The sequence below is a fragment of the Bemisia tabaci genome, chromosome 10 (assembly GCF_918797505.1).
Source record: "Bemisia tabaci chromosome 10, PGI_BMITA_v3".
Taxonomy (NCBI): domain Eukaryota; kingdom Metazoa; phylum Arthropoda; class Insecta; order Hemiptera; family Aleyrodidae; genus Bemisia; species Bemisia tabaci.
The window spans coordinates 29,478,193-29,504,748 of record NC_092802.1 but is presented as its reverse complement, the minus strand read 5'-3'; the positions used below and the strand labels follow the sequence as shown (position 1 = coordinate 29,504,748).

Sequence of the window (26,556 nt, the reverse complement as noted above, 5' to 3'; positions counted from 1 at the left end):
TCGGAAGTAGGGGATGCTTTCGTGGATTTTTTTACGTCGGTTCAGCCACAGTGTGACGAACTAACAGAATTTTGTGATTATTTGACGGACAATTATATAACGCCTGATGCTCGTTTCCCACCATGCATTTGGGCTGAGAAAAGTGCAGCGCCAACAAAAACCACCAACGCATGTGAGAGTTTCCACTCCCGTTATAACTCCACTTTTTATAAAACCCATCCAGATCTGTACAGTTTCGTCGGTGTGCTGAAACAAGTTTTTAAAGATTCCAAAATTTTAATCAACTCTGCGAATAAATCTGAGGCCACTCTGCAATCTAAAACTTTGAAAAAAATGAAGGCCATACAAGCGAGCATCACCAAACTCTTCGGTGATAGCAGTGAAGATTCTCTATTCAAATTTATTTGCGCTGTTTCCCATAAAAATACGCCTAACATGTTTCTGTAATATTTCCATTTTTATTTATTTATTTTTTTTACCGTTTGACGCATCGGGCTCTTTACACCCGATCAGTTTACACTTCTCAACATTTTTGCTCAGAAGCTGGTTCTCAACGTAATCGCATGGTGAGTTTCTTTTATCACTTCCTAATTCTTCTATTGTGCTACCATTTAAATTGCTGCGATGTTGCCGCTTGTATTTAGAAATTATTTTTCCGGGACGGAATCGGAATCTGGTTTTAATTTCGGGACGGAATCGGACTCGGGACGGAATCGGGGGACGGAATCGGGCTACGCCCGGACATAGGTGTCATAGCGCCAACAAGCTAAAGGAACCTCCGGAGTACCCAACAAAAGCTAAGTCAATTTAAGACCTCAAATATCTTTTCAATTTTTTTTTTTTTTTTCAAAAATTTTTTTCTTGTCCAAAAATTGCTCTCAAATTGCTCGAGTGGCATCACGATTTTTTCTTTCTTTTCAAGAAAAAGGAAGATAAATTATTTCATGGAGATCGTGCAATGGATACTTTCTCTGTGCAGTTTTGACATCAGTAAAAAGGATAAACTAAATTGGTAAATGTTACTTCTACGTTCATAAGATGAAGCATTGACAACAGAGGGAACCAATGGACTACCATGAGCACGATACAAAGTTAAGCACTACAATGCATTTATCGATGGCTAAAGTGTGAAACCGCACGTATTCTCATTGCACGGTTTTAAAATTCCCGTTTCTATGTTATCTTTTCAAAGAGGAACAAGCCGACTTTATAGTCTGAAATATTTACGGGATATTCTGCAAAACGAGAAGAAAAGGCAGGGAAGTTTTCAAAAAATTACGTTAACTAGTTTTCCAGGGAAAATTTAAAGTATGTCGGGAAATATGCAACGTCGCAAACGGAGATAAGTGGTTTCGCACTTCGGCTATCAGTGTACTTATCGAGACTTTATTAAGCGTACGATGGACGCCGTGTCACTTTCGGAATTCAACTCATAAATTAGTATATACCGTTTTTGGTGCATGTTAGTTCACGATTCTGGCTCACACGAGACACTTGTCAACTCAAGTCCAATTAAAGCAGCGGGCTGATTTTTAAAACTGATTTACAAAGCTATAAAGGAAGAAGACAAAAGTGATATCGAGGGGTCCGGGTCCTATTGGTGAAAGTGGGTTGTTGCAAGAGACGCAGGAGGTAGGTAATAGACTAACCAACGGGAACCCACGAGAGACCCTACTAGTCCATCATTTTCTCCCTTAGTCCATAAGAATCACTCATTTCAACCAACAGGATTGCCTCATACTCTCTATGCCTTCTTTGTCTATCATTTTGTCGATCAATTCAATAATTAATCAGCAGTAAAGGTGATCTCTGTATCAATATTGTATGGGAACTGTTCTGCCTTCGATTTTACGTGATACATTTAATCATGCTCTGAAGTACGTTCTGATGCTATTTCGCTATTCTCGGGATTTCTAACTTGACGTTAAGCGTTCTACACTGAAAAAAAAATTAGCTTGGGTCAAGCATGATAAGTCTTGAATTTGCCGCCGAGAATTTTCTTTATCTTGCTTTAAGCTGACTTTTTCTTGATTCAAGAAAAATAATGCTTGGGTTAAGCAAAAAAGTAGCTTATATTAACCAGCAAAATTCTTGATTTAAGAAGAAATACTTCTTGGCGGCAAATTTAAGATTCTTTTTTTTTCCAGTGTACCGAGGCTATGATGAGATTTGGCGCCGTTAAAGTATACGTCACCAGTGGCGTGGCGTGAATTGCGATATATCGATTGTTATGCCATTTCAACCTGTGGTATAAAGAATTGATTATTAAGGCGTTCGCTGCGAACACCCTGTTTATCGATCCTATTCCATAGGTTTAAATGGCATAACAATCGATAAATCGCAATTCACGCCACGCCACTGGACGTCATGACAAGCACGGCAGCGTATGTCGAAGATGTAGAAATTTGTCGTTCAGACAAATCTCAGCTGCAAATGTCTCAACGAAGCTGTCCAAAAATTTTACCGAATTTTCTTCGTTTTTGTATAATGCCGCTTTTATAGCGCTCTCTGGCGTTCTACGAAAAGCCGCATAAGTCCCCTATCATCCCAAAGCCCTTGCTCCCCTGCTGATAAAAGTCAGTAAATTTTCAAACAGATTCAACCAACAATTTCTCTAACAATAAGATGGCGGTGGAAATTTTGAAACGTCGCAAGGCGCTTGTGATACTTTGTGATGCTTTGGCCGGAAGGTGAGGATGTACCTTCGCGGCGCACGGTGGATCGAGGCAATAGGAGAGGTCGGAAAAAATTTGGAAACTTCAAAAGCTTATAACACCATTTATACAAAATAAAATGAAAATACTGCGAGGAAACGGACCTGCGTTGATGACGGCGCGGCGCTGAGACACAACTATTCGTACTTGATGGATGACCTTGTTGCGTGTATGCAAATTTGAAGGCGCGATGGCGCGAGGCGTGAACGCGCAATGCCCACGCCACAGATAACTTGAACGAGATTAAATACTTTTAATTTAAAGATTTAGTTTCGATTTTACTATGGTTTTTGTATACTGAGAGTAGAAATACATTTGATGGGAGTCGAGAAACCCGTGCTCGTTTCGGATTGGTACCGAATGACACAATTCCCTTGGGCGCCAAATCGGGCAGGTCCGTTTTAAATTTGCGGAAAAGTTGCGCTTTTTCAACTACGTATTTCTCGGTTTCTGAGTTACTTTTTCGCATTTTCAATGTGCGTATCGTGTTCTACGCATCATTTACCGTCAGAAAAATTTATTCGCAAGTCAAAATTCGTGCATGGTTTAGTGACTCATGATTATACTTCTTTCCGAAACTCTGCGATTCTGTAGTTTAAAAACGGATCACCTCACAAATTCGCATCAATTTTGCCTTTCATGCAACGAAGACTCTTTGACAGACCGTCGTAAATTTTTCTCTTTTGTGATGTAACTACCTAAAGCAGATCTGCTGGGTCGTGGGGGGGAGGGAGGAGAGGGGGTGTGTACACAGGAAGAAAGTAGCAGGGGATGGAATCGGGGAGCTGCAAGAAGATAGCGGAGAACAATAATGCATTTAGATACTCAAACCTTCCTGTTTACGTGTTGGCGCTGTAAAATTCATTTCCTTTTAATTTAGCCAGCCAATTCTCCTCGTTTCGAGGCTCGAGTGGGCCTTGAGATAAAACTCAGGAGAGAAGCTTTCCGTAAAGACATAGGACAAAAGATGAGCTAGATGCCGAACGAAAAGAACGGGCCCGACTGAAAGCCCTGTTGTCAGATCTAGCATTCGAAAAATTGCTCTGAGACCCATAAGAATACATGCGTAAAAGAGCTCACGTCATAATGCACATAGTTCCGTTTGATAGAAATACGTCCAATTAGAATAAAACATTTTCTGAAAATCCGGGAATTATTGGTTCTACTTTAAATTAAAATATATATTAAATGATTTAATAATAAAGTATTTAAATTATTGATTGGAACCATCGAACTAGTCTTCAAGAAACTGAAAAGTCACCTTAAAAAATAGGATTTCTCAAAGTTTACCCGTTGGAAGCATTCGTTGTCCGAGTGAAAGTAATCGAAAACTGGCTAAGTCTTGTTAGAGACAGAATTGAGGACTCGAAACACACCTACAACTTTTTCTCCAAATGTTCCGCTTGTTTACGGAAGGAGTACAAAATTCTGCCCGCACCCTCTCAAGCAGTTTTGACTTCTATCAAGGTTTGCTCCTGTTAATAACATAAGATGCTTTTCAGGCACTAAAAGAGGAACGTCAAGTAAAAAACTTACATCTTAGGACGCAACGAACTGAGTGAGGGAGTCGATATGAAGTGAAAAGATTCGCAGCTTTCGGCCGTTCTCTTCTAAGTTCGGGTAAAATAACTAGAGCCTTCGGATCAAATTGAGGGTTTGATTGACGTGTCAGGTGGAAAAGCCATCAGATCTTCAATGCAACTCTCACTCTCATTGCATTGTCACCAGCTTGTTACTTAAAAAATAACAGGCTTACAAGAAACGAAGCTGTCTTAAGATCCAGGAATTATCGTGAAAAAAGGTGTTTCTGAAGTGGATTTCAACGAGAAATGCATTTCCGAAGAATTTTTTCGAGACATGGTCTAAGGAAGTCGTATTTGTGGTAAACAGAACTATACAAAAATGCTTCGAATCAAACAAGTCCATAAGCACGCAAATCCTAAGTACATAATTTATTTTTATTATGCAGTTGTGCTTAAATCTTTATAGCAAAAATATGCGTCCAAATAAAATTAATAATGCTACCCCTTAATTTAATAATAAATTAGTAAATCAATTATTGTTGTGCCATCTTCAGAGCCATTGAAGCCTTCAATGAGCGAAAAAGGTGGCATTTTGGGGAAATGGAAACACTTAATTTTCAAGTTACTACGACGTAAGTTTGGCGAAAATTTGCGTAAAACATTCAAAATTTCAGTTCCTCAAACACCTGTTTCAAATTTTGAGAAGGTACACGACTTAACGTATTGTTTTTAAATTTCAAATGCTGCATTTTACATCCCTTGATCTCACCACCCTTCTCCATAGATCAATATAAGATCTCAAATATTATATTCACGAATGAAATAAAAATAGTCCTCAGCTCCTCACGCAAAAAAGTACAGTTTTTTTCCTTCTAATTTTTTCTCATGTTATTTTTCTCGTGAAAAACCTTGTAAAATGCAATCGGACCCTTATTTATTTTAGCGGCGTCTAGTTATCTAATAATCCGTAGAGCAAGTTTGCAGGTTCCATCGACTATAAGCGCGCAAGCTGACTTTTACCTCCACAGTTGATATCCTGACTAGAGTCCCTTTATACTGAGAGTCAAGACAACACCCCTAATGGAGTCACAAACGGGAATAAAGATTACACAAATTGAACGTTTTTCGTAATCTTTGATCGGCCCATTCTCAAATTCCTCTCTCCGTTCCGTTTGTTCCTTGCCGAACCCGTAATTCCCCGGTCCATTCCAGATTATAATCTTTGCAATCGGTGAAAATGTAATCTTTATTCCCGTTTGTGACACTGTGAAGGCCTAAAATACGGGAACCAATCAGAAATGGATTCACATTGTCTTGACTCTCAGTATAAAGGGACTCTAATCCTGACCAAATTCTTAAACGCCTTCAATGTTGCCGGATTATTTTAAATATTCCGCAAAAGCCCTCGCGGCCTTTAGTTAAATCCGTTGATTTTTCACCGCATGCTCGCAACTTCTGACTCACCCCTGGAGCTGGGGAATACTCGCCTCCTTGAATACTGAACGGTAGGGGTGGGGAAGGGGTTGGGGGTGGAGAGAGAGGAGTGAAAAGGGGGCTTGATAAACTCCAATCGGTGAGTGGTGGTACGTGACATCTGTAGTATTTAAATCAGGCTGAGGATGCGGCAAATTGACGTGCAGCTGGTGGAGGCGCCGTTGTCGTCCTCACCCTCGCTCGTGCAACAGTTGCGGGTTGCCGATGTTACCAGGGGCTCTAAAAAATTACACCCCCTTCTTCACCCTCATAGTAACTTCTAATGGAGATGTTGCATGTGTGAGGGATTTGCGATTTAACTGTTGTTTCTTATGTAAAAGCTCGCGAGAAACACGATGGTGCCACTGGTTTTCTCTGAAATCAACTCCCAAGCTCAAACAAAGCTCTCAAAGTTAGGTTAAAATGGAGGGGATATCCCACCCTACCCTGAGAGTCCACCTCTACATCAAAACAAACTCTCCCTGCAAAGATAGGGAGCAAATACATTGACAGGGCTGCCACTTTATTTGGGGACTCTAAAACTCTATCTTTGCATGGAGAGTTTGTCTTGATGTAGAGGTGGACTCTCAGGATAGCGTGGGATATCCCCTCCATTTTCCCTGGTAAAAGTTGGCGATAAGAGCTGCGTTTCAAAATACCATAGGAATTCTTATGGCTGGCTAAAGAAGGCTACAGAAAATCATATAGCTGGCTGTAGAATGCGGAGAAAATCATACGGGCGGGCTATACGAAGCGATAAAAAATTATGCAGCCGGGCTAATGTTCCTATCTCCGGGCTTTACACTTTCTCACCTTGCTGTTGCTTTTTCGCCATCGATTATAAAAAAGGCTTTAAGAAGTTGTGTAGAAATTCGTGTGCTTTGGAAATCATTAAGTTTGATACGGAACCACCTTAATATTTACAAAACACACAGCATATTTTCCTTTAATACATATTTGTTTTCATCAATTAAAATGAGAATAATCCATACAGGATGTGCAAACATTTCAAAATCACAAACTTGAATAACGCTGGCTCCGCCAGATTAAATATTAGAGCCTTACACAAAGCGGAGCGGCGACGCACTAGCGCCTACAAACCTAACAGGGATACTTCACGCATTGCGCAACGCGTGAAGTATCCCTGTTAGGTTTGTAGGCGCCAATGCGCGTTTCGCGCTCTCTGCCCGCCTCGCCTCGCCACAGCGTGCCACGGCGTCTGAAGCAACTATTTCGCACCAGAGGTATTGCACAGTATCATAAGAAATTGAAGGCGCTCCAACATATTAAGAATGACAAGCATCCTTCAAAAGTACGGAGCTTTCCTCTTAATATAAATCAAGATACTACGGCCCAAAAAGAGAGCAGTAGTCCAAAAACTCACTCAGTCCTAGCATCCGTAATTAGTAACGTTTAGCATACACTTTATCGCCTGGCTGTCGCTTAGTTGCCATCGGCTATAAAAAGCTATAAAAAATTGTGCAGCCGGCTATAGAAGCTATTGGAAATCTTACAGCCGGCTGTAGGTCTATGGTATTTTGGAACACAGATTCTACTGCCAATTTTTACCAGGGTTGGCCTCAACTTGAGGGCTTTTTTTGAGCTTGGGAGATGATTTCAGAGAAAACCAGTGGTACCATCGTGTTTCTCGCAAACTTTTACAAAAATATCAACAGTCAAATCGCAAATTCCTCACACGTGCAACATCTTCATCGATAGACAAAGGACAAAGAGAAAATAGAAAACTATGGTCGAAGCGAAGGTCGAAGGCACACGGTGGAAGCGGAAGTGGTTGGCGGAAGACTAACTGGAGAACGTTTTGCAATTTGGAACTATAAATTCTAGCCCGGTTTAAAAACGACGTAGGTGCCATTACTCTCCCTATGCACATAAGTGTTTTTCCAGAAGAGCCAGAATTTACAGCACCAAATTGCAGAATGCAGTTCAACTGAAAGCTACCCACGAAAGACCTTACAGACAGTCCATCCTTCGCAGCTCAGTTCATAATAACTACACTTTTCAACCAATAAGATTGCTCCATTTTCCCTTCGTGTTCTCCCACCATCAATATCAATAATCAGCCCACACGCCGAGCACAGCGAGCCGACTTTTGAAACTGATAGACAAAGAATACATAGGGAGTATAGAGCGATCCGATTGGTTGACATGGTTGGTTCTTATAGACTAAGGAAAAAAAAAGATGGACTAACTGTCGGGTCTTTGGTGGGTTGCCGTTAGTTAGTCCATTACCTACCTCCTACGTCCATTGCCACCACCCGCTTCCACCGATAGGATCCCTCCAATCCCTTTTTGTCTGTTTGTAGCTTTGTCTATCAGTTTCAATAATCGGCCAGCGGGCCGATTATTGAAACTTATAGACAAAGCTATAGACAGAGACATCAAAAGGGATTCGGAGGGATCTTATTGGTGAAAGTGGGTGGTGGCAATGGACATAGGAGGTAGGTATTGGACTAACTAACGGCACCTTACCAAAGACCCGACAGTTAGTCCATCATTTTCTTCCTTAGTCCATAGGAACCAACCATGTCAACCAATAGGATCGCTCCACACTCCCTATGTCTTCTTTGTCTATCGCTTTGTCTATCAGTTTCAATAATCGGCCTGCAGTCGATGCGAGGACGTGGAAAACCTGCGACGCTTGGCAACAAAACAGGCTCATCCCCGCTCGGAAGAGGAGCTCAAGTGGTTCAACCCGATCGTGTTCGTATTCAAATGAGAAGCGCCCGGCTCCGAATACAATTAACTTATTATCGGGGGGCGTGTTCTCCCCCCCTCCCCGCCCCGCGCCCCCCGGCGGGGGGTATCTCCGCGCGAGAATTATTATAGGCGATTTGAGCCGGGGTCCGCGGGAGCAAGCTCCGTGTGCATAATATGCAATTCTCCGTGCACCATGATCCGTATCTCGCGCCCATTAATGGCCAACAAGCCCCCGACCCATAAACAATTACCCGCCCCAAAACGCCCGCGCTTCGGCAGACGGCCGCTTGGCGCGCTGTCGGGTGTGGATCCTCGTCGCTTAACGGATATAAGTGAGAAACGTCCTTTAGCCTGTTCGGGGTAGGTGGGAACTTCTCAAAGGGTTGGAAATTATCTTCTTGTTGGATGTTTAGTCGTAGTCTGACGGATTCTAAATGTATGTACAGTCATGGATGCATCAGAACTCTGAGGAAGAAGGAGAAGGAGGAGGGGGAGGAGGAGGCGGAGGGGAGGAGGAGGCGGAGGGGAGGAGGAGGCGGAGGAGGAGGAGGGGAGGAGGAGGAGGGGATTAGGAGGAGGGGGGAGGAGGAGGAGGAGGAGGAAAATATCAATGAGATAATAGAGATGTTGCATGTGTGAGAAATTTGCGATTTGATTATTGATTATTACGTCAAAGTTCGCGAGAAACACGATGGTGCCACTGGTTTTCTCTGAAATCAACCCCCAAGCTCAAAAAAAGCTCTCAAGTTGAGACCATGATGGAGGGGATATCCCACGCTATCCTGAGAGTCCGCCTCTACATCAAGACAAACTCTCCATGCGAAGATAGGGAGCAAATACATTTGCAGGGTTGCCGTGTTTTCAGTTTTAGAGTCCCCAAATAAAGTGGCAGCCCCGTAAATGCATTTGCTCCTTATCTTTGCATGGAGAGTTTGTCTTGATGTAGAGGTGGACTCTAGAATAGGGAGGGGATAGAAGGAGGGGTAGAATATCCCCTCCATTACACCCTCAACTTTGAGAGCTTTTTTTGAGCTTGAGACTTGATTTCAGAGAAAACCAGTGGCACTATCGTGTTTCTCTCGAACTTTGACGGAATAATCAATAGTCAAATCGTAAATTCCTCACACATGCAACATCTCCATTAAGAAAATAGGAAGCGGACGGTTGAGAAGAGAAAAAAATTGATGCATCGAGGAGTAATTAGAAGATGAAGATGAAAGAGGAAATGAGGAGAAAAATCAACAGGGTTTTTTTTTCTCGCCTTTAACTTCCACTTTTTCTTACTCTAAATGGATTACGTTTTGCAAAAAAAAAAAAAAAAAAAAACGGTGTATGACATGATTGTCATTCTTTGCCGGATGCCCACTTGAAAATCGTATTTATACCTGGAAACTGTTGGTAACCTGTAAAAGAGACGTATCAAGTTGAATTCCGGAAAAAATAAGTAGATGAATAAATACGATTGGTCAGAATTTATAATTGTCAAAAATCTGAAGTCAGAAAATACATTTTTGAATGTGATAATAGCCATTGAACTTTGTAATTAACATTGGATTATACGGAGGAGTAAAACCTTAAACCTCTTTTTCACGGCTCAAAGTTGATGCGGTGTAGGGCGTTCCTCCTCAACCCGGCTAGTATGTTAGCAGCTGTGTGTGACAGTGATACAACTATTTTAACCTCCGAGTAGCCGAGATTGCATAGGCACTAAATAGAAGGCGAACTCAGTTGTGATACAACTATTTTAACCTCCGAGTAGCCGAGATTGCATAGGCACTAAATAGAAGGCGAACTCAGTTCCTATAAATCTTACTTCCTCACCTGATTTCGCTTCTACTTTCATAAGAAGCCTCCGCCTGCCCGCGGACTGATTACCAAAATTGATAGATGTCAGGACTTTTCACATTTTTCAACCCCATTTTTAAATTTCCCTATGTATATTTCATATGGACATTTGAGTGATGACTGGATTTTTTCACTTTTCAACTTAATCTTCAACTTCTTCGTTTATCTGTCAGACATCAACCATTATTTCAATGACCAGACTTACAAGTGATAGCTACATCGATCGTAGCCAGTCTATCACGCGTAGACATGTTATCTCACCACCCGTGATGTCACCAAGTCTATATAAGCATGGGCTGCCTGTTCTTCGGGGTCCTTCCTACCAGACCCGTGCGTGCAACACGTATGCCTTCCTCGCCTCTCAGGCTTTTATCTCCAAGTGTAACTTTCAATCAATATTTTGTAAAACCGCGTGAATCGAAACCCCTCTCTCAATACAATCTTTCGACCCTGCCGATCTTTTGTTCTGTCATTTTCTACTCTCTCGCCGTAATTCAGCTTTCCCAATGGACCACTAGACACGGTACGAAGTTAGGCATTCTAATACATATTCCTTGATAAAAATTTCACATAGCACACGATTTGCGCAGCAAATATTACTGAAATCAACTCCCAACCAAGATATTTAACGTTTCTTGTCGCATAAATTCAAACCTCCCGCTCATGGAAACGCAATGGTCTACAAGAGTCAAGTCACTTTATCTCGGTAATTTTACCACAGTCGATAAAAAATATTGGCGTTTTTACCAAGGTCCGGTAAAATTACCGAGAAAGTTCAATAATTTCACTGAGATTCTCGGTAAAATTATCAATTCTATAAATGGTAATTTTACCAAGAAAAAAGTGAGATCAAATAGAACCCTGAATTCTTGGTAATTTTACCCTTTTCCTAGTAAATACACCGAGATTTTTTTTTCAGTGTGCGATACAAAAATATGGCAACCTCAATATTGCCACTTTGCCTTAGGAATTGCAAATTGTTCACACATTGAACAATAAAGGGTGGAAAAGGCGCAATGCCCGCTTGAGATGCCTGCCAAAACCGTAATTGTAATACGCGATTTGACTCACGTAGAGTATTGTGTTTATTGTGACCGGGCAATCCAAATTTCCCGTACATACATACATATAAATTGCTTTATAGCACTCCCTCGCGCTCCACGACCCCTAACCTCCACTACCCTCCGTCGAACCACAACCTTTGGGGCATTGAGCACCTTAACATTTCCGCTTCAATCCCCTCCCTCCAACCTCTCACTGGGCGCCATCTGCGCCTGCTCCTATAGGAGTAACCGTAATTTCCCATGACCAATGTAAAATAAATACGGTAATATCTTACTCGAGAGTTAATTTCAGTGATTTTCAATGCAAGAATCGTGTTTTACGTGAAATTCTGATTAAAAAATACCGGGTGATCCAGACCACCCCTCCACTATCTATATCCGGAGAACCACTAAAAATCGAGTTTTGGAGAGTAACTTTCATTGGGTACATCGATGGGGTAAATAACATGGGGCACCTCCTCCCCCCCCCCAAACAAACCCCAGGGGTCATTTTGGGGGGCGGGAAATATTTTCATTGGATTCTTTTGATATAAATATAGCGGACAGGAGGTCTGGATTACAGTACCTTTATAGACAGAGTATGGCCATTTGTATCTTTTTACTACAGGAAAACTGTGCCGCTTTTTGATTGGCCAACGAGTTTTTAGGCTTCATGATGCTCTTACGGCCGTAAATAAACAAACAAGATGGCGGCTTACCGTAACATTGATAGGCTAAAATTTGACAACAATGTCAATTACACGGCAGCAACAATTTGAATTAGCATACCTTTAACTTGCTTGCTGATAACTACCATCTTGTTTTTGTTTATTTACGGCCGTAAGAACATCGTGTCAGCCTATTTTCACGTGACCAATGAAAAACCGGCAAAAAAATGGTCATACTCAGTCTATAAAGGTACTCTTATCTGGATCACTCAGTATGTATTAGGATGCTTAAATTTATACCTTGTCTAGTGGTCGATCGGCTTTGATGCTACCTACAATAAAAGCAACTAATCATAAACTCTGGCATCCTATGTTCCAGGTTACTCGGACCAGTACATCCCCTCCTCGTACGACTTCAAGTCGGAGGACTCCAAGTCGATCCTGGGCCACGATGGCGGGATCCCGATCTTCCGGGCGCGGAGCCAGGAGGAGACGGAGGCGGCCCACGACCTCCTGGAGCTCTCCCGCTCGCTGCCGCCTCTCCCGGCGCCGGCGGTCGCCCGCATCGCCGTCAGCTCGCCGCCCGCCGCCGCCCACTCGGTCGAGTACATCATCTACCCGCAGACCTACCCCGGCGCCGCCTCCCCGCTCACGCCGACCACCTCCGAGTACTCCTCGGACGCCGAGAACAACCCGAACCCGCAGAACGACGTCAAGCCTGTGATATACACCTACGACGCGCTCCTCATCACCGACGGACGCTCCAAGACAAGGAAAGAGCTGCCTGTTGAGGTAATTGTCCATGTCCATCCTTCCTGGCTCCATCTCTGCTAGAGTACCTATATTGAGAGAGTATGGCCACTGGGGTTACCACCTCTGATTGGCTCAGCCATCTTAGGCTGAATGGAGCCCTTAGGACCCAAAAATGGCGGACGCCATAAATTAATGTAATGCAAAATGACTCAAAATGTAGTTTTCTTTGCTTACCGTAACGAGAAATTTACTCAAATGCACTATTGCGACATCTTTACTTATTTTTAAGGCTAATAGTGAGCAATTTTTGAGAAAAATTATCTTAAATGTAGTAAGGTTGGCAGCAAGTGCGGTTGTTGATAACCGTCAAAAGTTGGCAATGACCCCCCTCCCATCCACAAAAACCAAAACAAAGCACCGTCATTTTTGGGTCCTAAGCCTCTCCATGGGGCCCAGTGGCCATACTCTCTCAATATAGGTACTCTAATCTCTGTCGTCCTCAGCAAAAACGCCCTAACTCCATACTAGATTTGTCGGCTTCCTATGCTGCCGTGATAGCAAAGAGAGCCGTAAGTGCAAAAATGAAGTTTTGAGAAAATGGGCCCAGAAGCTTCTGAGTGGAACATTTTATGGAAAGAGGCCTCCGTTCTTTGTCAAATCGCAACTAATCATTCGATAGACTGTTAGAAATCATTTGGAGGATTAAAACTCGACCGATTTTGTTTTAAACTACATAAAAAAGGTAAAATTCAGTTTTATGTTCAGTTAGTATTTGGCAAGACAGCCGTAAGTGCTATCTTCTGCGTGCTTTTGTGGTAGCGTGTTGGACACACAACAAACACACTTTCAGTTTCAGGTTAGAAATCGGCAGATGAGGGCGGCGTTCCTCTTGAAAGCACTGTTTTCATTGGCTCTCATGCACCTACGGCTGTCTTGAAAAAAACTATGTCATTTTATGTGTACTTACGGCTTTTCCATACGTCTCGTTTTCATTAAATTAGGATGAATTTGGCTGTTTTAGCTGTCTCAGCAATTTCATCTAAAAGGGTTTAGACGAATTTTGAAGAAAACTCGATTTCGAAAATTTTGCACTTACGGCTCTCTTCGCTATCACGACAGTATGGTGTAGTGGTTGTAGCGCTAGCTCTATTACCGGGAGGTCCCGGTTTGATACCCCGCCAGGCTACCGGAGTTTGATGGTCTCAAACAATGGTTACCTGGGACTGGTTGTAGGGACGGCAGGGGACGGAACTAAAGCGCAAGGATTAGCCCTTGTGGGCTACTTGAAGAATTGAAAAAAAAAAAAAAAAGCTATGTCACATTTTTACCGAAAACATGTTTTACTACGCCCGAGTCCCACGATCAAATGAACCCATCGAATACTTATTAAATGCAAGATGGCGGTTTCATCAACATTTCGTCACCTTCCAGGCAAAGTATCACAAGCGCCATGCGACGTTTAAAAATTTCCGCCGCCATTATATTTTTTTACAGGGAAATTGTTCAACGAAGCTGTCCGAAAATTACACCGAATTTTCTTTGTGCTGCCGATAAAATTTAGTGAAATTTTCGAACAGATTCAACCGACAATTTCTCAGTAAAAAAATAAAATGGCGGCGGAAATTTTTAAACGTCGCATGGCGCTTGTGATACTTTGCCTGGAAGGTGACGATTTGACGACCCGCCAACTTTTGATAAAGCGGACTTGCGCGAAAACCAGTGCGCATCTCAGCCATATTGTATTTGATGAGTTCATTTGATCATGGGACGCGGGCTTTAGAGAAAAACCAACTACCATTCATCCTTCTCAGTTCTGAAATAACTGTGGCACACCACTGTGAATTCAGATTTTCAGAATGAAGCATCGTAGTGGTCCGGTTTTCTCGTAATAGAGCAGTATGTGCGGAAGAAAAATGCGAAGCGTTGATTGGAGCTACGGTGTTTATGCTGTGGATGGCAGTACAGTGGCGTGGCGTGAATAATCGATTATCGATATCTCGCCATTTGAAGCTATGGTAAAGAATCGATTACTAAGGTGTTCGCTGCGAACACCCTGATAATCGATCTTTTTTCATAGGTTTAAATGGCATAACAATCGATACATCGCAATTCACGCCACGCCACTGATGGCAGATCTTAGGCCTTATATCCATGAGACATTTTCATGGGATTCCCAGGGTTGCCATAATCAGGGAATACCGGGAAAACCAGGAAATGTCAGGGAATTTTAAAAAGTCAGGGAAGACCTGGAAATGTCAAAGAAAATGACGAAAATGTGAGAGAAAAATTTACAGGTCTCCTATATTTCCTTTCTACGATGGGTTTGACGTTTCGAACAACAAATTTTGTCTGAAGATTTTTTCGAATCATGTTTTTTAAGCACTTGGCATGTCCTCAATTGTCAGGGAATTTCGCCAAAATGTGACCGAGAAATCAGGGAAATATCAGGGAATCTCATTATGTAAATTTGGTGGCAACTCTGGATTCGTCCCTGGGAATATTCCCTCTTGCAAAGTACTGCAAAATCGGAACAAAATTGACTAACTCCAAATTAATACTAAGTGCCAAGTTGGAGTTCTGTAGAAATCCAAGACCTACTGTAAGAAAAGGAAGAATTGGAGGTTATTTTGCTATTAGGAACTACAATTCCTTGCTGGAGCTAGAAACAACGTATAGGCCATTATTTCTCCTATGCACGTAAGTGTTTTCACGAATGAGCCAGAAATTATAGGTCCTAATTGCAAAATCTAGTTCAACTGAAAGCAAATGGACCACTAGACAAGGTACAAATTTCACCATTCTGATGCATGTTCCTCAACCAAAATTTAACGTAAAACACGATGCGGACAACGAATATTACCTTAATCAATTCCTTACGAAGATATTTAATGATTCTTGATGCATGAATTCAAACCACTCGCTGATGAAAACTCAATGCTCCACGTGACACACATCGCGCGCTAAACGTTTATCATGACAGTCTCTGAGATATAAAAATCTGGCAACCTTAATCTTGACGCTTTGACTCAGCTGAAGCAAATTGCTTATAGTTTGAACAACACATGGTGGGAAATGAACATTGTTCAATTTAGAAGCTTGCTGAAACCGTCGTGGTGCGCGATTTGACTCACGTAGAGCTTTGAGTTTCTTGTGAGGGGGCAGTTCAAATTCCTCGTGACCAGTGTGAAATAAACGACTTCGCATTCCGCAACCCGCATGGCGCACAATCCGCCTTCCATTACTACACTTCATCTAGCGTTGCGAGTTCACTATTTACTTAACACGACCAGCATGTAATTTAAAGTCGAAAATTTAAAGAAAAACTAAGAAAAAAGGGGGAAAAACCATTTACACGATACACGAGTTTCTCCCCGCAAGAAATCGTTCCCCACCCGCCCACCGGGAGAGCCGCGGCGTGCTGCTAGCGCGAAACGCGCACTGACGCCTACAAACCTAAGGGGATACTTCACGCATTGCGCAACGCTTGAAGTATCCCCTTAGGTTTGTAGGCGTCAGTGCGCGTTTCAAGCTGGCAGTACACCGCGCCGCAGCGTGCCGTAAACTTGCCCACAATTAATAGGTAAGGGTGTTAACATGTAGGCAATTTGACATCAAATTCGAAATTAGCGACTCAAGAAACATCAGTTACGAAACTCTCGTGATCTTTAAGTCATTATCCGACTTATTTCTTCCTATTCTCTAGTTTTGGACCATAGTCCGGCGCTCATGAAATACTCCCCTGTGTTTAATCGGTGAAATAAAAACGTTAATATCTTCGTTAGGAGTTGGTTGTAGTAATTTTCGTTGCGCGAATCGTAATCTGCGTGAAATTCTGGTTGAGAAACACATATCAGTTTGCTTACATTTGGACGTGTTTCTACCAAACATACCTATGTGGAGGTGAGAAATATGGGGTGTGCTCGTTAGTTCTCTGGCCGTAAGAGTGAATGAGAATAATGAAGCGCCAGTGACGTCAGCGGCAATGATGCAGCCGAGTATCGAGGGGGAATCGTCGTCGGAGCGCTGTAACTCATGAGCCCTATTCACATCGCTCTCGCCCCATACTCGCGGCTCATGACTGCCGCATTCAGTTGGCACATAGGTCTGTTTGATAGAATGCGATATCCCGCTTTTCCAATTCTTCAAAAGGAATCACGCCCTCTTTTACATTGTTTCTTATGCAGCTTCGACAAGCACACCCCATATTTCTCGCACCTCCACTCTGTTTCATAGAAATACGTCCATTTGTACCTTGTCTAGTGGTTCATTGTGTGATGTTTTGTCTTTCACTCCATCGTTCGTGTTTGTTGTCTCGCAATACTTTTTCTGAGTTTGTTGATTTTCTTTTCCTTTTTGATGAAAATCCAGGTTGAAATGAAAGAGTTCTCGTCGAAAGGCAACAAATACACGTGCACGGAGTGCGGGAAGCAGTACGCGACATCCTCGAACCTCTCGCGACACAAGCAGACCCACCGAAGCCTCGATTCCCAGTCCGCCAAGAAATGTCTGACCTGCGGGAAGGCCTACGTGAGCATGCCCGCGCTGGCCATGCACCTCCTCACGCACAAGCTCACCCACGCCTGCGGGATCTGCGGCAAGATGTTCTCCCGACCCTGGCTCCTGCAGGGTCACCTCCGCTCCCACACCGGCGAGAAGCCCTACGGCTGCGCGCACTGCGGCAAGGCGTTCGCCGACAGGAGCAACCTCCGGGCCCACATGCAGACCCACTCCGCGGACAAGAACTACGAGTGCCTCCGCTGCCACAAGACGTTCGCCCTCAAGTCGTACCTCAACAAGCACCTGGAGGCGGCCTGCCAGAGGGAGGAGGACTCCAGCAGCGAAAAGGATTACGGCAACGAGTAGCATTCGGCCGCGCCGCGCAATTCTGTCATCAGGTTTGCCGGCGCTGAGAAACTCGATTAGACTCCGCTAGGGGATCCTCTTTCATCGGTCCAATTCTCCATTGGTCGAGTCTCGATTTCTCGATGAGTCGATTTTCGATATTTCAGGGGTCGCGGCTACTTTCGAATTTAAAACAGTGCATGCGAGAATAAAACACTCGAAATGAGGTTCCTTTAAAAAATAAATGCTTTTTGAACGAGCATAACATACGTTGTTTTTTTTTGCTTCGAAAGCACTTATGAATCAAACAAAACTAGGAAATTCAGTGATACAGCCCCCCCTCCCCCCCTTGTATGAAAGGTCGAAATTTTACTATTTCCAGAAATATTACTCAGATTATGATTCAATTACTTGAGTAAAGAAAAAAAAACCAATCGTGTCATTTTATTTTTTCTTTTACTTTATGGCTCCGTTCGAAGTATAATTAAAACCCGTCAATTCTTAACAAAAAATACAAAATCCATGATATTTTTTTCCTAAAATCATTATTCTGAAGGTAAAAATATCGTGCTTTATCCGTCTCTCTTTTCTTTGAAATGAGGAATTTCACATGAGTGAAGTTCGAAAGTGCTCAACCCACCAAACTATTCTCGTCAACATGTTACCTGTGTACTTAATTTGGTTTGACTGTAACTGGTGAGTATTTTAATGTTGTATAGTTTTCCGTTGTTTTTTCCTTAATTATTTCGTTACAAAATTTAAATTCTTGAAATGAAACTAGTCTTGGCATATGTACATAGTTCAAGGGCCTAGGAGAGACCTTGTTTTTTCGATCCTTGCTTTATATGGCATTATTTACTGGATTCATATTTTTCACGTGGGTTCACGGAATCTAGTCTTGTTGACGATATAAGTGAATGTTTTCGTCAACCAACGAAATATAAGTTAGAGGCTCGCTTTTAAACAATATCAATGGTTGAGCAACTTGATCATAAAATGATGTCTGCGAGGTGCGTGATTTTTCTTTTCTTTTCTGGCTCTTGAATTATTAAAAATTATGCTCAAAAATTCTTCCGGTTACCGCGGGAAAGCTTACACATTCCCCGCATTGCCATTACCTACAAAATTCCCTCTAGTCATTTTGAACAAAAATTAAAGATAGGTATTTATGCATTTATTTAGTTTATTTACTGTATTTTGGTTAATTTAAATTGTTTTGTGCTAGGCGCACCTCAAATTTGCGACATAAAATGTGACAAATATCCGAAATTTTCTACACTAACTCACACTAAAATTTTCTAGTTCCACCATAAATTATCTTCATTCAGGGACAAAACCCGTGAATTCACTTTGATGAAGCAATACACGGTCAAACAAGCCTCTGAATTCCTCTGAACATTGTAAAGTAAAAACTGCTCAAATCTGTAGAGAAAGGTCTATGAAACAAATTAATTATGAAACGGTCAATGATTCATTTCAAAAATTTGAGAATTGCCAAATTGCCTCCAACACCTCCTCATTTTTGAGAAAAGTCATGAATATTTTCCCTGCAATTTTTAGATAATATAGACCTAATCGCGATTGAAGTCTCATGAAAATCTGAAGAAAGATATTCACGAAACTCGCTGAAAATTGATATCTCATCAAAGGAAATTTGCCAACGTCTGAGGGCTTACGCGCCGTTTTTCTTTAAGGTGGTAGCGTGATTCTTGCTCAGGACGGCTGTACCGGGGTTGTTTCAGGTGGGTTCATTCAGACAACAATGCGCTTTAGAACGACTGAAATGAGAAAAAGCAACAGTTATTATCTTAACTTTCCAGTGCCGTAAACTCGCTCCACCGCTGTGGGAGGGGCGCGGAGGTGGGCCGGAGGGAGGGGGGGGGGGGCTGAGTAATCAATTGACCCAGTTATTCCAATTTCCACTCGAAATCCGTAAGGGCCTGCTTTGACTCGTCAGCAGTCAAAGTTGGGATCGCGAAGCCAAATTCAATTATCGAATTTGAAAAGCGGGTTTAATTTTCGGATTTGAAAGCGCCCTGAAAACAATTAAACACCCCTGACGTAGGCGTACCCCGGAACTCCGGCTGGCACGCGGTTCCGCAAAACCCCGAACTTGAGTTAAAGAGCCCCCCCCCCCTTCCCTTCCAAGGCCCCGCCGACCCCTCCCCCGCGACGGATGTGCTGTTCATCGTCGAACAACGATGGATTCCCAGGAAATGAGACTCTGTTGTGCCTTGCTGCGGTGAACTTCTCGAATTTCGAGTGTGATACATTGAGCACAAACACAGAATTCCGTGCGTAACATTTATTAACCTTTGTCGGAATAAAGGGCGGAGGGCTGAAGCGGGGCGCTGTTCTTTGGGACTTTTTCGCTGGAAATAATTAAAGGGACACTGTTGTCGAGTCGATTATTTACTCCACCGTACTGCCGTGCTAAGGAAGAACGTTGTGTAAGCCTTAAGACGTTGCAAAATTTCCTCTCAAAAAATGTATATTCTTGAAGAAAGCTATGAATAGTTTTGCTTAAAATTTTCAGAAATTTTACATCGAAGTGCACACAAAATTCCCCCAAAAATAGACAGGAAAATATGTATACATTTTTCTGAAAAATCGTGATTTGTCGAAGGATATTTAGCAACGTCTGAAGGCTCCTGCAGTGTTGTTTTCTCTACACCCTCCCTCCCCTTCACCCCACTCCCACCCCTAAAGTATAAACCGACAGCTTTTCAGGCTGCAACCCTCGATTTATTTTGAAATGCAGGGATTTTTTCAGAATTCATCCAAATGCAATAATTTTGTCCTTTTAAAAATCAGAAAAGTTACTTTTAATATACTAATTACCTAAATTTCATAGCCAGATTCAACATAAAAAATCACTCAAATGCTTAGAGAAGGAACAGACAAATATTTTGGACTACTTCGTCGACTGAAGAACCAATTAGTGGCATATTCTTCAACAAAAAATTCAATCAGTTTACAATGAAAAATAATCATTTCAACCGTCAATTGTTATATCCCATAAATCTTACTCACTCATGCGTGACTCATTGATATTTGTAAATTAGTGCAGTTGCAATGTTTTGCACACTCATTTTGACTCATCGAAGTGTATCGAAGAGAATCTATAAATCCATTATAAATAGTTTATATTTTTAGACTGTTGATATGTGCATAGTCATTTATATCCATCGTAGATTAGCCAGGAATTAATGCGAGAATTTGTTGATTGATTCCTGTCCTTTAATTTTTGTGTTCTCTTAGAAACCCCACGCTCATCGTCTCACATATGTGTGTATCATGATCAGAAGTGAGATGAAACGCCAAAATACCAGACCAATTGTCTGGGTTTTTGGTGTTTTCTCCCACAAGCAACTATGCACATTTGTGTCTGTACATTCCTGAATGGCCTTTTCGTTCAACGCATGCAATTATTTTAAATTTAGTGTTTCGTGATCCAATAACTTATGACCTGCTGGTGTTGTGCTTAAGTAAGTGTTCGTTTCATTATAATACTTTGACTCCAATTTTTCCCCAAGCCATTGAAGCAAGGAGGAACCAAACACTGGCTGAGGATGAAATACTGTCTCAATTTCAGCAAACTGAATTTGCTGAGGAGGCATTTTATTAACAAAGTAGAATTTCCTAGATTACATACTTGCGTAGATCTCTCTGTATTCGGACATGATTTTGTATTATTATGTTGGCAGCCCACAGTTTTCCCTTAATTTGTACAGTTCTGTATTTGAGATATTTATAGAGGTTATTTTATTACACTTTTTTATAATGTGTACAGTATACATCAGTAGTTTCTAGGTGGTAGTGAACCCTTTCAACCTTGGCTATTCGCTAGCTTGGTAAAGTCGTCTTTATAGTAACCCGCAATCATTGCATTTTTCCATGTTTGCATAATTTTCTTTGAGCTTTCTTCATGTCACTACCGAGTTTGCGACGGGCGGGACGTGTTTCTAAATTTATGGCCTCTCTTCCTTGGAAAGAGACAGCAAAATATTACCAGATACAATCGGACCAGAATATTATAGTAGGTCCAAAAATGACCCTAATACACTAAGAATAATGGATTTTAGCGCACCTTTTCGAATGATTTGATGCCATTCTGCTCATATTTTTTTACCACGGAAAGCTTCAAAAAACAGCTATGATCGCTAAACAGAAGAGACCGAGACTGATGCGTTGCCATTTACGGATTTTAATGCCGAATAAAAAGTCTCAGGTTTCGTGAAATGGACTAGCCTCTGTAACCTATGAGTATGCAGTCCGAAAATTTCCGCAAGTTTTCCAGGAAAGGATTTCAATTCTTAATAGGTGGAGTAATCTCAAATCCAACGTTGCTTATTTACCACGTTTACTTATACACTCCGAAACATATATTTTTGGGGTATATTTTGAATTGCCACCGTGTTCTTTGAATTACTTAGCGAGGACGTAATTGAATCGGTTTCTATTAGACAGGCATGAAGAGCCCTGCGGGCCGATTATTGAAATTGATTGACAAAGCTATAGACAAAGGAGACAAAAGAGGTATGGAGAGATCTTATTGGTGAAAGCGGGTGGTTGCAATGGACAAAGGAGGTAGGTAATAGACTAACTAACGGCAACTCACGGGAAACCCGACAGTTAGTCTATCATTTTCTCCCTTTGTCGATAGGAACCACCCATTTCAACCAATAGGATCGCTCCATACTCCCTATGTCTTCTTTGTCTATAGCTTTGTCCATCAATTTCAATAATCAGTCCGCTGGTGTCTCACGTGATCAACGGAAGCCAGAACTCATGGATTTCGGACTTACGACCGTCTAACGGAAACCGATTCAATTAAGCTCTCTCTCTCTCTGCACATTTTTTCCGTTTGTTCTCAACTTTTACCTTCTGCTGATAATAATTAGTAACAGTACTTATAGTTATAGTATTTATACAAGTAGTATCAGATGTAGGAATCAGTGGCGAGGCGTGAATGATCGATTATCGATATTTCCCCCTTTGAAGCTGCGATACGGAATCGATCATTAAGGTGTTCGTTTTGAACACCCTGTTTATCGATCCTTTGCCACATGTTTAAACGGCAGATGAATCGATATATCCGCAAAGCACGCCACGCCACTGGTAGAAGTAGTTTTAGCGAATCACGTATTATTCAGTCTGACCATTCAAAACGCTTCAATATTTTTTTAAAAATTTAAAAGTACCCTCACTCCTTCACTCGCTTGTGAATATATTTTTTTCATATCTTTCATGTACTTAAAATATTTATTTTAAGTTTATGACCGGAAGTTGCACAGTTTTTTTCTTTCAATTCATTACAGGGTCACACATGAAGAAGAAAGGAACCAAGCCACGTCAGCTATCGCCAAATTTAATTTTTTGCACGACAACAGTTGTGCGGATCTTTGTGCAAATTTCAGTGGATTTTCTGCATAGTGCGAAGGCAAGTTCCTCAAGATGTTCAAAGGAATCTGCACAAGCGTTCTCTTGTAAAAAATTGAATGGCTTAGTTTAGTTTGGTAAAAGCTGATGTGACTTGGTTCCTTTCTGCTGAACGCGATTTATTTTGTGTTGAACCAAAGATAACTGAAATAACGCTTGTGTTCCGAGTAGGAATGGTTTTTCTGAGTTTTCAGCAAGTCGTTCAGCGAGCTAAATCACTCGTAGGATGTCAATCTAGAAATGTATGAGTTATGGTGCAATGTGGGAATAGACGCTCTCTGAGTAAAGCAGATGTCAGCTTAGCGAATAGCCGGGCCCGAAAGCGGATCATATCTTTTGCTCATTAATTTAAGTTTGCTGAGAATTGTAAGTTGATTATTCGTTCATGGTGCTGTGACTTTGGACTGTAAATTCTGTATTCAAAACCGTCGTCGTCAAGAAAGTTAATACAGTTTTAATGCATTTCAATCGGTAATCAATTTAAGAATTTGAAATTCTACCCTGCAACAATTTATACAAAATTTATAACTCTTTCGCAAAAAGATTTCAGCGCCTTAAAGCATGCAGTCCCATGCTGGAATGTCATTAATTTTTTCTGGGAAATTAGAAGGAAATATTCATTATGACTTGATAAGTTGTATGAAACACAACTATATTTGAATGTGGAATTTAAAACATTATAAGTTTTATATTCAAACAAAAATCTAGTCTAAAATTAGTCGTGTAATGAAATAAAACTTTCATTGTGAAATCTTCTTAACATTTCAAGTGTCAATTAAACCCTAATCCGAAAGGCTTGAAGATTGTTCATTATAAAGCAGGGGAGAAAATGCATGATTGACGACAACGGTTCTTGTCATTTTCAAGTTTCATTTCATGACCAAAATTGTAAAGTTGCACGAGTGTTTCATTGCACTGTGACGTTTGTAAAGGAAAGCGAACGAAGAATATCATTCTTCGAAAATAAATGTTCATTCGAAAATTGTTTTAGCATTTTACGCCGCATTAATCTCTGGGTATTTTTGGTGAATTTTCACCATAATCTAAATATGTTGATAAATATGAGATATACCACAGTCTTTAACGACAAATTGTATCACTTCAAGGCAACAAGTGCAGTGTGCAGTTTACGTTTGAATAGGCCAAGCATGACCGCGGGGATCTTTCCACACCTTAAATTCTGCGTGAAGTATATGTTCTTTGTAAATTGCGCTAACACACTAATATGGGATGGTTATTTTAACTAACAATTTTGTTCACAGTATACTGACTCTTCGTGTTAAATTCGTGGCATCACCATTTTTTTAAAAATGCACGAAGTATGAAAACCGAAAAAACCAATAAAAATACACTTTTTTCTGAATGTAGTAATAGCTTTTAAATGACCATTGAGCATTGTCCAAAATTTTGTACGAATATTGAAATAAACTGTTGATTTGCTCCCTATATGATTTAAACACCAATTTAACTTATGTCATTTTCTATTTTAAGATTATGGTTAAGTGAGTTTTGGGCCCATTTACTTACGAATGCATGTGCACTAGATTAATAAAATTTGTACCAAAGCTTTAATTGATCCCTCGAAAATTGCAAAAACTTCTTAGAGCAGACCCGGCTTAATACCTCCGATTTACATGATATCCTCATTTTTTATATAACGAATCCTGAATAAATATGTTCTAGCTTGACCCTTGATCCTATTTTTTGAAAGTCAATTTTAGCTATGTTGAATGTACGCGGAGGCCAAGGTTCTCGATTTAACAGGCTTGGATAACATTCTGAAGATATTTGTATGCAAATCCAATGAATTTTTTTGAGGAAAGTTGAGCTTAGTCAAAATCTAGAAAACAAATCGCTCCAGTGAACACTTTCATGTAATATCATGCTCTTCAATTATCTTTTTCTGTTTTTGGAGGGGGCTGTGTTAATTTGTTTGATTAATTAATTAAACGGTCCAGTGTGATCAAGTAAAGGACTGAATAAAATATGTTTAAACTCATACAAAGTAAAACTTGCAGTCAAGTTGCATCAATGTCTTCAGCTTAAATCGGGAATAGGTGTGGTAATGGGCTTCAAGAGCCTATATTAAAAGATGAAAATAATTACACGTTTGCTTTCATTTAGTTGTAAATGACTCATCTATCGTTTTACAAAGGCTTGGAATGATTGCTCACGTTTGTTTCTGGCAAAATATGATTTTTCATAGTCGTTATCAAAATCAATCATGAGCATTTCAAATATGATTCGTATACCATCACAGATAGGTCCTCGCAAAATTTCAAGCTGGAACATCCCGAAATTCTTACCATCGATTTTACGAGACCGTATCAACAGACGTAAGTGCATTGTGTAGCATATTTGATGAAACTTACCACGGTTTATATAGCCCATGTGAAATATACATTTCCATTCTGTCAATTTGTACCCTTTTAAAAAAAATTATTATTTTTTTAATCATTTTAATTCATCAACATTTCTGCGATCTTTAATAAAGATTTAATTCATGTAAGTGTGTTTTGTTATTTCAACCACCTGACACGATTCAAGACTGGATTTTCCGCCTCACATACACAACTCTCCCCCAAAATGTTGAACATTACCAAGATTAGAAGCTTTTTATGATTTTTAAAGTTTTTTTTCAGAAATCATGCAAACTGTGGTCATTCTCCTCTAACATGGCAACCTTGGGTTATTTTCTCATGTGAAACAATCCATATTTATCGAGACGCACTGCTTCGCATCAATTGCTTGCTATGGAGTCACATGGAGGGAAAAAAAGGTGTTGCCTACTTGCAAGAAACGCCACTAAATGAAAATTATTCAAAATAGAAATAGTCGAATCACGTGAATATTCTAATGATATGGGAGGTCATCTAAGAAATAGAAAATAGAAGCGTGGTGCTCTCAAACTCACTTTAAACGTTAAACGTTACGCTAAAAGGCCGTAACGTGTAATACAACTGTTCTACCCTTCAAGTAGCTCAAATTCCGTAGTCTCTGAACTGAAGGCGACTTAACTTTCTTACTAGTGTTCTTTTACTCGATTAGAGTCCAGAGAAATGTCTATAGACATACAGTTAGTTAGTTAGTTAGTTAGTTATTATAATTTTAAGACATACAGTCATGCGTTTGTGATCATTTTGTATGCACAAACCTCAAGGCAAAACGTTTTAAACTTTCTACCATGTTTTGTTGTGATGTTTGAGGCCCTCACACAGAGTGATGACCCTACCTATGATTTAACTTGAAAATATTGACGGATAGGGAAAGAGACTCTTTCATGATATGGACCACATTTTACGATAAGGAACCACTATTTCTGGCTCATTTTAGAAACAGCATATATGCCTTGGTTTCCTTACGTAGAAAGGTGCTTTTATGGAAGAACCGGCGATAAAGGGAACTTTTTATGATATTGGAGATTGATCTCAAACAGTGACATTACTGTGCCCGGTGCACAATTTCACGTAGAAATATCAAATCCAATTGCAAAAAGGCCCAACTTACACCGATTCTTGCGCACGCCGTAGCAAAG

The 26,556-nt window shown here is 40.9% G+C and overlaps 1 protein-coding gene and 1 long non-coding RNA gene across 4 annotated transcripts in view; one reads left to right on the top strand and one right to left on the bottom strand.

Moving 5' to 3' along the window:
* The window catches only part of LOC109032406 (uncharacterized), a 175,733-nt gene extending 150,203 nt beyond the window's left edge, over positions 1 to 25,530 (top strand). For 2 of the 3 annotated variants that reach the window (XM_072304856.1, XM_072304857.1), the window contains exons 3-4: positions 12,364 to 12,776; positions 17,106 to 25,530. In XM_072304856.1, the coding sequence (XP_072160957.1) occupies positions 12,364 to 12,776; positions 17,106 to 17,600 (908 nt within the window). In that variant the 3' untranslated portion in view covers positions 17,601 to 25,530. Of the gene's footprint in view, positions 1 to 10,549; positions 10,797 to 12,363; positions 12,777 to 17,105 lie in introns of those variants that run through there. The other variant, XM_019044521.2, reaches the window with a different exon arrangement.
* Positions 9,886 to 10,521, bottom strand: LOC140225578 (uncharacterized). Its single transcript, XR_011900615.1, has 2 exons — positions 10,178 to 10,521; positions 9,886 to 10,108 (listed from the first exon to the last, which is right to left on the bottom strand). It is a non-coding gene; the product is annotated as an uncharacterized lncRNA (long non-coding RNA).
* Positions 25,531 to 26,556: the final 1,026 nt, after the last annotated feature.